General features: G+C 36.2%; 2 protein-coding genes across 2 annotated transcripts; one reads left to right on the top strand and one right to left on the bottom strand.

The window, feature by feature from the left end:
• On the top strand, positions 1–2638 carry LOC133878533 (uncharacterized). Its single transcript, XM_062317093.1, has one exon. It carries the CDS (start codon positions 336–338, stop codon positions 2016–2018), a length of 1683 nt encoding a protein of 560 aa, XP_062173077.1. The 5' UTR covers positions 1–335; the 3' UTR covers positions 2019–2638.
• A 596-nt stretch (positions 2639–3234) lies between these two features.
• LOC133878534 (probable cytokinin riboside 5'-monophosphate phosphoribohydrolase LOGL1) lies at positions 3235–8856 on the bottom strand. The gene is made up of 7 exons (XM_062317094.1): positions 8702–8856; positions 8477–8574; positions 8281–8311; positions 8082–8181; positions 7887–7957; positions 4502–4645; positions 3235–3564 (listed from the first exon to the last, which is right to left on the bottom strand). Exons 1-7 carry the CDS (start codon positions 8795–8797, stop codon positions 3487–3489), a joined length of 618 nt encoding a protein of 205 aa, XP_062173078.1. The 5' UTR covers positions 8798–8856; the 3' UTR covers positions 3235–3486.
• Positions 8857–10364: the final 1508 nt, after the last annotated feature.

The following is a 10364-nucleotide window of genomic DNA, read 5'->3' as shown; positions in this document are numbered from 1 at the left end:
CCCTTTCATTTGGCTTCTAAACAAAGGAACAAAAGCTTGAAACATGCTCTGAACAAACGGCTCTATGTAATTAGCACCAAGGAAGAAAGATCAGTAAACACAAAGTCATCACAGCTCTGCTGAGACCCACCAGAGATAGATCTCCCATTTTCAACTGTAAGTAAAAGCGCTGTCCCCCATTCTCTCTTTCCACTTCAATTTCATCACTTTCTTTAGTTTCTTTCACAAACCCACTTGTGTTTCTTGCACTGATTTCAAGATCCGATCGGTCACTGTAACAAAAACTAAGGGGGTTTGGGGTTTTCTTGAAAGATCAAGACTTTCAAGACAAACCCATGAAAGAGGCGGATCCAAGCGCTGAGCCCATTGGGCAGAACCTGATAAAACTGATAAGCAATCTGTGTTTCTCAGTGTTTGTGTTCTCAGTTCTCATATTTGCAGTAATTGCCATAACCTACCAACCCCCAGATCCATGGCTGGAGTCTGCTCCAGCCCTGACCAAGCTATTCACCCAGTCTGAAAACGCCACCTTCAAAAATGACAATTCCATCCTCAAAACTGGGGAAGATTTGCTTTCGGCACCTGCTCGGGCGGTGTCGCCCGCAAACAACCCAATCACCGAGGCGGTGATCGAGCAAACCGAAGAGAAAATCGCCAGTTCGACCCCGAAATCGGAATTGGGTTGCGACGAACTGGGGCAGGCGGTGAATTGTTCGGACCCTCGGGTTGTGATTGCGGTTGAGAAGTTCAATTTGAGGGTTTTTAAATCCATTGTGTTCTTGGAATTTCAGACCCCAGTTAAGGGGTCAAAATCAAATGAGTGTGATGTGGCATGGAGGTTTAGGAATAAGAAAGAGAAATCTTGGAGGAAGTATAGGGATTTTAGGAGGTTTAAGATTGGAATTGGGGAGAATTGTACGTATAAAGTGGTGCAGGCGGGTGCGTGGCATTCGGGTATTAATGCACGGCGGCCTAGAAGTAGAATCAGTAATGCCACGAGGAAGGGCAGTGGGAATAATGCTAAGGTTGCCCCACCTGTCCGGGATGAGGAGATCAATGACACAATCCCAAGTTTAGGGTCAGTGATGAATTTCAACAAGGGGAGGTACTTGTACTATTCGCGCGGAGGGGATTATTGTAAGGGAATGAATCATTACCTTTGGAGTTTCTTGTGTGGTTTAGGGGAAGCTATGTTTTTGAATAGGACCTTCGTGATGGATTTGAGTATCTGCTTGGCGGCGCCTTATAATCCGAGTAATAAAGATGAGGAGGGAAAGGATTTTCGGTATTATTTTGACTTTGAGCATCTTAAGGAGGTGGCATCGATTGTGGAGGAAGGTGAGTTTTTGACAGGTTGGAAGAAATGGAATCGGAGCCATAAGAGGAAATTGCCAATTAAGAAGGTTGTGAGCCATAAGGTGACGCCGATTGAACTCAAGAAAGATAAGAACCCAATTATATGGAGGCAGTTTGATGCTCCGGAGCCAGAGAATTACTGGTATAGGGTATGTGAAGGGCAAGCTGCTAAGTACATCCAGAGACCGTGGCACGCTCTTTGGAAATCAAAGAGATTGATGAATATTGTTTCCGAGATCAGCGGGAGAATGGACTGGGATTTTGATACAGTTCATGTGGTTAGAGGGGAGAAAGCACAGAATAATGAGCTTTGGCCTCATTTGGATTCTGATACAACCCCTGATGCGCTCCTTGCAAAGCTGAAAGGGATGATTCAACCTTGGAGGAATCTGTACATAGCCACCAATGAACCGTTTTACAATTACTTTGATAAATTGAGATCTCAGTACAAGGTGCATTTGCTTGATGATTACAAGGAATTATGGGGAAATACAAGTGAGTGGTACAATGAGACGGCGGGTCTAAATAATGGACGACCAGTTGAGTTTGATGGATACATGAGAGTTGCAGTGGATACTGAGGTCCTTTACAGGGGAAAGACACGTGTGGAAACATTCTATAATTTGACCAAAGATTGCAAGGATGGAATTAATACATGTTGAACAGGTCGGCTATCCCTTAATGTTTTTTTACTTGAATTGAAATGTCTTTTACTTTTTAGATTCAGTTTCGGAATGATACTTTCAGGAAAGTCAATTCTGGTTTCTTTTCTGTATTTGAATGTTCTTTTATTGTATTGATGATCTTTAGTTATGACAAGCCAATATCTGTACTATTTTATGAAAAGCCAATATCTGTACTATTTTATGACAAGCCCCCGACCAATGAACACTCCCAGTCCCAAGTTTTGCAAAAGAATTCCCCATTTGGCTCTTTACCACATAGGATGAGAACTAACTTTATTGTGAAAAGGGGGAGAAAAAAAAATCAGGAAATTCAGAGGAAGAGAGAGCTCTATAAATGATATTTCTACCATCAATGAAGCTTATGTTCCTTATAGCATATGCACCGGAATTCACCTCTTAGATGGGATGACAATCGAAGATGAGGTGCTCTTTTTTCGCCTATGTAACGGGAGGAGGTAATTTTTCCCTGTTGGCTTGTGGTTACAGTTCATGTACTCGTGTCTTTCAATTTATTTTTGGTGTCTATGAACCGATGATGCCTGTGTTACCTTGTAATATTTCTTTATGAGAGGTGTTTTGTATCATTTTCTTGTACATTCTCTTTTTCTTTTTTGTAAATTCACCATTAAATCTGTATCGGTAGATTTGTACATTTCTTGTATGGAGATGAACAAGAGATGTGCAAAAAGAATAAAACCAATCATTTCTCTTTCTTTATACTTGTTGACGTGTTGTAATAGGAATTGGATACATAATTAATGAGCAACACAGGGTGCCTTTCCCTCCTCCCCGGAAGGAAAGATCCTTAACATAGTGGTGGCAATGTAGGTACCTTCCAAGCATTTGTACTGTGATTTATATTATGCATGACAATAAAAATATGCAAAAAGTCCATTAGATGGGCTTCAACCATGTTACAGCTTACAAATGGTTTGATTTGTTGGCTAATAAAGTATTGTTCTTCATCTCACTGTTTTCTACGGATAGAGATTTAAGCAATTTTACTAGTCGAATTGCTAGCAATTTGAACAGTAAATATGAGAGAGCTTCTACGGGATTCATTTGTCTGAGTAGATCTCGAACAATCTACCCAACAACTCAGGTAGATGGGCTACATAAGAGATCTCTCACATTAATTTGGGATTCGAATCCGTTTTATGCTGTATCAAGAACACTCCCAGCCCTTATGACATGTTCAATCTATATATTTTTATTCCTTTTCGGGTAAATATCACTATATAAGCATTCAGTTTGTTAACTCAGTCAATCAAGCACAAATCACGAAAGGGTTTCTGCTCACAAGTTGCACACTTTTCCGTTTGGAATATCAATTTTCTTTTATTATGTTATCTGCTTGCACATGCAATTCAAACGGCCACTTGGAAAGATGTTCCTGCAATATGCCCTTCCCTTGTCCTCTTGGAGGGCAAATGAAAGGGATCAGCTACAAACTTTCAGTGTGGTTTTCTTCTATGTTCCAACTTTGTCTTGGTGCTACTTGATCATGAAGAGGTATAAATTCCTGCAGAAACAAATGAATGACTTTGACTCTTGAAGTGATATAAGAGAAATGATATGCTGATCAGATGCCCATATGATAAAATGCTACTGCCGTAGTCGATTCATGTTTTCCTCAAATGTCTTTGCTTGCTTAACACCTTCGTTTCAGTTTGGAATGTAAGAAAAACCCAATTCAAAGTAAACTATTTTGTCGTTGGGCAATCTACTTCGGTCAATCTCAGAACAATCCTCCCGTTGTGGCATCCAAGCTCCCTCACTACCGCAACAGATAATTTTTCAAGTAGCTCATCTTTTGGGTTGTTTCAAAAACTGTTAATCTTACGACTATTTGGTTTTCGGGCCGAGAAAATATTGGACCCGGCCAATTCATCGGCTTATTTCCTTTTTTTTTTTTTTTAATAAAAAAAATGTTTTTATTGAGCCCTATATTCATTTAATTAGGGCGGTTGTAGGGGTTTTGTATCTTTTTTATTTTAACTTTAATGAATTTTATCTTATCCATTAAAAAAAATGGTCTTGGAGTTGTAACATCCCTCAAGCATTAAGGTGACCAAGTTTTCTGTCATAGCCAGTCAGGATAACTATGAACTACCATACCTATGACAGCCTCAATTATATTTTATTTTTATTTTTTTCTATATTTTTTTTCGAAACAGTATAGGAAAGAGAAAAGTTACAAAAGTAAGTCTTTCTCACTATTAATCCAAAAAAAAAAAAAAATTGGAAGTAATTGAGAATACTTTTAAAAATTCTATAGGAAGCGACCCACTTAGTAAGCCGGTGATCGCAATATTTTCACGTAAGAAGGATTCCCGCAATTCTTTCTTCTTTTTTTGGTCAAGTATTTCAGTGATTAAATATCTTTCTTGCAGTTTTATAAGGTAGAAAATTTGGAATAGTTTGTTTGTCATTCATGTAGAAGGAAAGTATTTTAGTACCTCCATCCTCTGTAGCAGCTCTCGAGCAGTCTTTGCAGATATAATAATGTCCCTCGCAGATGGCTTAATAAATCCTTCTTCTACTCCTTTGTCAAACAATCCCAGCAAGCAATCATAATATCCATCAACATTTAAGAGACCCACCTGTTTTTGCAACCAAAATATGAGTGTGATGGGGGGGTTTTAATAGTACATAATTTGTTCCGTCAAACTTTTGAGCTTAATGTATGACAACTGGCGAAAAAGAAGAAATGTCAAAACCTAAGGTAAGAAACTTTTAAAGTCAAGATTTTTCATTTTCGACCTAAATTTTGTGCAATGATGATGCCCATTGCATTTGGCAACCATTCGAACAAGTGGGGCCTAGATGCAATGGACAACCTCATTGCACTGGATTCCAATGCTCTTTTTCTTGCTCGTTAAACCTATTTTTGCTGTCAGAATTTAAGTATGATTTGCTTGTATCAAATTTTTGAGCTTAATGTGTGACAACTGGCTAAAAAAGATGTTAATATTCAGGGTAAGAAACAAGTAAAATCAAGATTCATTTTTTTAAACAGAAATCACTTGCAACGAGATTATCCATTACAATTGAAAACAACTAAAAGTGGTGGAGCCTAGACAACGTATGGCCTACGTGTTGCATATGCAATGGACAACCTCGTTGCGTTATATCTAATCCTCTTTTCCTAGTTACTTAAACCTGTTTAATTATGTTTTTTACTTTAAAAACAAGGTCAAGCTCATTGGAGTTGATGTCTTCCTTTTCCTTGTACTATTGTTTTTTACTGAAAGAACAAAGCTCGCTCTTATTGGATTTGATCTCACCGACCTCATTTTGATGTGTACTTTTGAATCTTTTCTCATTTGAATTTTGATACCATACAATGCATGATATCTAGTGACTGCCGTGACAAGAAAGACACTATAAAGTATAAACTAGTTTGTCAAAGAAAAGATTAGGTTAATTATGGGTCTTAAAATGGGTGTTAAGTCTAATCCGTTGCCATCGATCCCTGTCAAAATTAGGACAGCTGTCGAGTTCAAGGGCCAGATCTTAGCTAATAACCACATACAGCTATCCAACTCGTGCCCAATTTGATTGGCCTGATTAAGAAATTAAACAGTTTGTTTTAGTCAAGAATTGGGATTTGGGAGAAGAATTAGAAACTAATGGTTTCCAGCACTAACATGTCTTACTATAATCTCTCTCTCTCTCTCTCTCTCTCTCTTCTAGAGTCTTCGATCTGTTCAATGGGCCAAGCACTCTATGGCATTTTAATGGGAAAAGTGGAACTTCTACCAATGGTGAGGATCTATAAAGAATCTAATTAAGTAGACTTTTTGTTATAAACAAGAATGAATAGTATGATTTGGATTCCCACCAAACAAATTTCGGGTTGTCCGCCTACTTATTTGGGTAGACGGACTTTATAGGAGATTTCTCACATTTTTTACGTAAATTACTAGCAATCCAAACAACAAATTACTGGATATTTAGATCCTAAATAATATGTTTTGAGAGAAGTGTGGATTTTGAGAAGGATTAAGGATATTAGCTAAATGTTGTGAAAATAACATCTTGGAATTAAAATGTCGAACAAGTATTTACTATATGACAACATTCGTTTTTTATTAGGGTTTTTCTCTTATTTATTGTTAAAAGTGTTAATTAAATGATTAAATTTATTATTTCCTATTAACTTAATTTTTGGGACAATTAGTGGTTTAATATAATATTAAAAATATACTCTATTTCAGCGCCAGAATAAGTGCTTATGTAAATGGTGTTTTCCTGCACTTTTTATGGACGACAATAAATCTCGTAAATCAGTGTTCTTAAAACAAGTGTTGTAAAAATATGAAATATTTATCGACAATTTTTCAAAAGCGCCAATAAATGTCTCGGCGTTTTACTACAAGTGCCGGAATAGGTTTTTTTAAAAAAAAATAAAAATAATAATAAATAAGTGAACCCTTCCTGAATGTTGGTGTAACCCTACGTGCCTGATCTCATGCGTTTTTTGTATTATTTGGCCTAAATTAAAAATGCAGATTACTCTTCCCAAAATCAAGTTTAGCATGTGGATAAATAAAGAAGGGCAAGAAGGTGAAAAAGAATATTTAAAAAATTAATTTTTGGGAGCAAAATTTTGGTCAAAACCTATTTCATGGGTCCGTTTGGCTTTATAATTTATCAGGTAAAAAAATATGGTTTTAAATAAAATTGTACAAAACATTTCTTTTTAGAGTAATTATTTTAAAATTAAATTGTGATTTGAAAACATAAAAAAAAAAAATCCACCCTTCCAAATTATAGTTAAGTTGATGTGTTTCGTTTTTTGAAGACACATTTTAAAACCGACAAAAACAATCAGAAGCAGCCAAGAATGTTGATGTCAAGCACTGTTTTTCTCTAAAGTTGATTAGAAGTAGTATTAAATGCAATTAATTAATTCTACCTTCAAGTTGCATCTAAATAAACAATATATATAATAAATTAAACTTGCAAGGTGAACAACCTTGATTCTTTTAAATCACCAAGTCAAATCTAGTTCAAGTTTTCATTCATACTCAAACAAATTACAAGCAACGTGAATTCATGAGTGTGATTAACTTATCTTTAACTTAAGAAGAAAATAAGTTTTAAAAATAAGTGGACTGGCATTTGGCATTTGGCATGCAGCAGGGAAGATTCCTCAACCTAATTATATATTAATGCCATTTTCGGGGGCTTGAAGGAAATAAATAGTTTAATGCTATTATCAAAGGTCACTACTACTGGTTAACAAAAATAATCATTCATCTAGATCTCCTAGATAGGGTTTGTGCGTCACATGACTTCATGTCTTTACCTTTAAAGGAGATGGCCTAATCCTAGCATGACCTAATTAAGTGTTAAGCTAAGGTTAATAATTGTATACATTTATTTTATACCCGTTAACATGACATGACGCGGCGTGTTTTAAGTTATAATGCCAGTCACTTAATAAAAAAAAAAAAAAAAAATACTTGAAATGTACATGTCACGCCAAATCGTCATTCCGCGTAAAATGGTAGTAAATAGTAGCATTAATCATTGTTATGTATGTAGCCGATATTAAGGAAATTTTTGAAACTCTAAATGCATGCACCAAAGTTTGTACTTTCTAGATGGTAAAATGTTTTTAGTACGGCAATATATTTTTTTGATAAGTAATACTCTTTAGTACGGCAATATATTAAATCAACAGTTATTTCAAAAGGTTAAAGTTAATAGAACAAGGTAATTAATTAAATTTAAATATTTAAATTAATATTTTAACAAAAACCTTTAACTTTACAACTTGTGCATGCATAGTAAGAATATGGTAAAACTTTGGGGAAGAGAAGCAATTAGACTTACTGGTTTGTCATGGATTCCAAGCTGAGACCATGTTATCATCTCAAGCAACTCTTCCATGGTTCCATACCCTCCTTCATATAATTTACATATAAGAGAGAAAAGAAAAACAGGAAAATAAGCATTAATTAATATCTTTGCAAATGAAATTATTTTATTTTGTGTTTTCTTCATTTCTAATCACGTATATCTGCATACCAGGTAGAGCAATAAAAGCATCAGATCGAGAAGCCATTTCAGCCTTCCTTTCGTGCATATCTGATACAATCAACACCTCTCCCACTGCATGGCCAGATATCTGGGAAAAATGTCTCAAGTATTCATAGCCACACAAGAGAGGGAGAGAGAGAGAGAGAGAGAGAGAGAGAGAGAGAGAGAGAGAGAGAGATGTTCATACCTCAAGTGGAACAAGTGCAGTTGGGATAACTCTAACCAAAAAATGGAAAAAGAAAAGTTAGAGTAAAAACAAGATGACAAGAGGAATTCTTCCAAATTTCTTGGTGTATATATATATATATGCACTAGAAAGAGAGTTGGAAAATACATTAAAAAGCAAGTTTAATGTTTATTTGCTCCCCATTGTTATCTCTTACCCTAGAACATGACATCCACCATCAAAAACTGTCTGAGAAACCATCCCCATCAGCCCAACACTCCCTCCTCCATACACCAAATCCATCTTCCTCTCCACCTGCAAATCACCTTTTTAAAACCCTCAAAACAAATCTTTGAAAAACAGCTATTGGGGCTGTGTGTATGTCTGTATATATGTATGTACAAAAGTGAGAGGGTCAGAGAGAGAGAGAGAGAGTACTTACCAATTCTCTTCCAAGATCAAGAGCTGCATCACTGTATATCTTTCTGTTCCCTGAATTACTCCCACAAAAGACACAGACCCTTTTGAACTCGCCCATTTTCTCTTGACCCCAAACAACTACAGAAAATATTCACTATGCAACCAAGTCCTCTCATAAGTCTAGACATTAATATATATTATAAATGACTATAATAATATTAAATGATCAAAGTAGTATATGCGTAGGACGTGCGTGACACGTGAGAGATCATGTTCATGGCCCATATGAATCAAAATAATTCAAGTTTTTGAGTCAAATGGGATTCTCTCTTTCTTTCCATCTTTGTTTTCTTTATCAGATTCGAGTTGGTGGGTGCACCAATAATAACTATTCACCTGCTTGTGATGCAGATTGCAGGGGGAGGTTCATCTCGTACGTCCTTGGATTTGGAGCATCCTACTAGGTGTTTGTGTTTGGTGATTAGTTTGTATCACAAAAAAGGTCACTTCTCCACACACATTTTTTTTTTTTTTGATTTTTTGGTGCTGTCGTATTGTCCCTAGGCCCTCCTATTGAGGTGGCAGAACAACAATATTTCTGTTTTTAATTGACGAATATAATAGCACAGAACTATAATTCAACAAAGAGATAGAGCTAGAAGAAATCAGCTACAAAGAGCTAGTTAATGGAAAACACAAACCCCATTAATTTGTTTGACAAATAATCTGGCCTTGCACTGATTTTTCTTAGTCTCAGAAAACCAGATTTTATCCTTCAAATCATCACAATTTGTATATGAAACAGAGAATAGTCATTTCTACAGTACCCATCATAGATTCTAATGTTCCTTTCAGTCCATTTAAGATATATTATGTGTGGACCAAGTAATTAAGCTCAATGACCTCCAATTTGTTACAGCCCATTGAAACTCTGTATCCCATGATGAACAATCTGCCTGCTTACTGAGATCTGTCAAATTCTCTTAGGAACACTGCGTCTGTACTCCTAAACAGAAAACACATAACCCCACCGCAACTGTACGACTTTGAGACGCACTGACTGTATCCACGCTTGCACAATGCCTTCACAGTCCAATGGCGTAATCACAATCTGTTTCAATCACTCAAAATCCTACGGTCACCATCAAGCCCTCCTTGTGTTGCAGTGTCCCGGACCATAGAGCATTACCAAATTAGCTCCAATTCCATTGATCACGACTGAGAGATAAGTTACGCAATACTCCAAAAGGATTAGTCATAATTGAGGTTCTTCCAAATCTTTTATATAGCTTAGATAATCTTAGGTAGGGCACACCCAAATGGGACTCAACATATATACATCCATATAGATGTGGCAATTCATGGTTCGACACGTGAAGCATGAGTATATATAAGATTATATAAGTCTATTCTAACTCGATCCATTTAATTAAACAAGTCAAACCCCTCAACCTTGACCCGCTAATTTCATATTAGGTTCATGTCAAGTCTACAAGTCATGTAAAAAATAGTCATTTTTAAATGTCACGTGTCAGGCTTAGGTTATGTCGAGGTATGGGTGAAAAATTATATATGTCAATCATAATTCAATTCATTTAATTAAACGGGTCATACTCTTCAAGCCTATCCCGTTAATTTTGTACTGATTTCGTGAGTCGTGTAAAAATTATCAACCCTATATCTAC

This window comes from Alnus glutinosa, chromosome 9 (assembly GCF_958979055.1).
Source record: "Alnus glutinosa chromosome 9, dhAlnGlut1.1, whole genome shotgun sequence".
NCBI lineage: Eukaryota > Viridiplantae > Streptophyta > Magnoliopsida > Fagales > Betulaceae > Alnus > Alnus glutinosa.
This window is presented reverse-complemented; position numbering and strand designations above follow the sequence as displayed.

Coding starts and splice junctions, on each gene's coding strand:
- LOC133878533 (XM_062317093.1), top strand. CDS start 336: ATGAAAGAGGCGGATCCAAGCGCTGAGCCCATTGGGCAGAACCTGATA.
- LOC133878534 (XM_062317094.1), bottom strand. CDS start 8,797: ATGGGCGAGTTCAAAAGGGTCTGTGTCTTTTGTGGGAGTAATTCAGGG. Junction 8,575..8,701: donor TTGATCTTGGAAGAGAATTG/GTAAGTACTCTC, acceptor GGTGATTTGCAG/GTGGAGAGGAAGATGGATTT. Junction 8,182..8,280: donor CTGCACTTGTTCCACTTGAG/GTATGAACATCT, acceptor CATTTTTCCCAG/ATATCTGGCCATGCAGTGGG.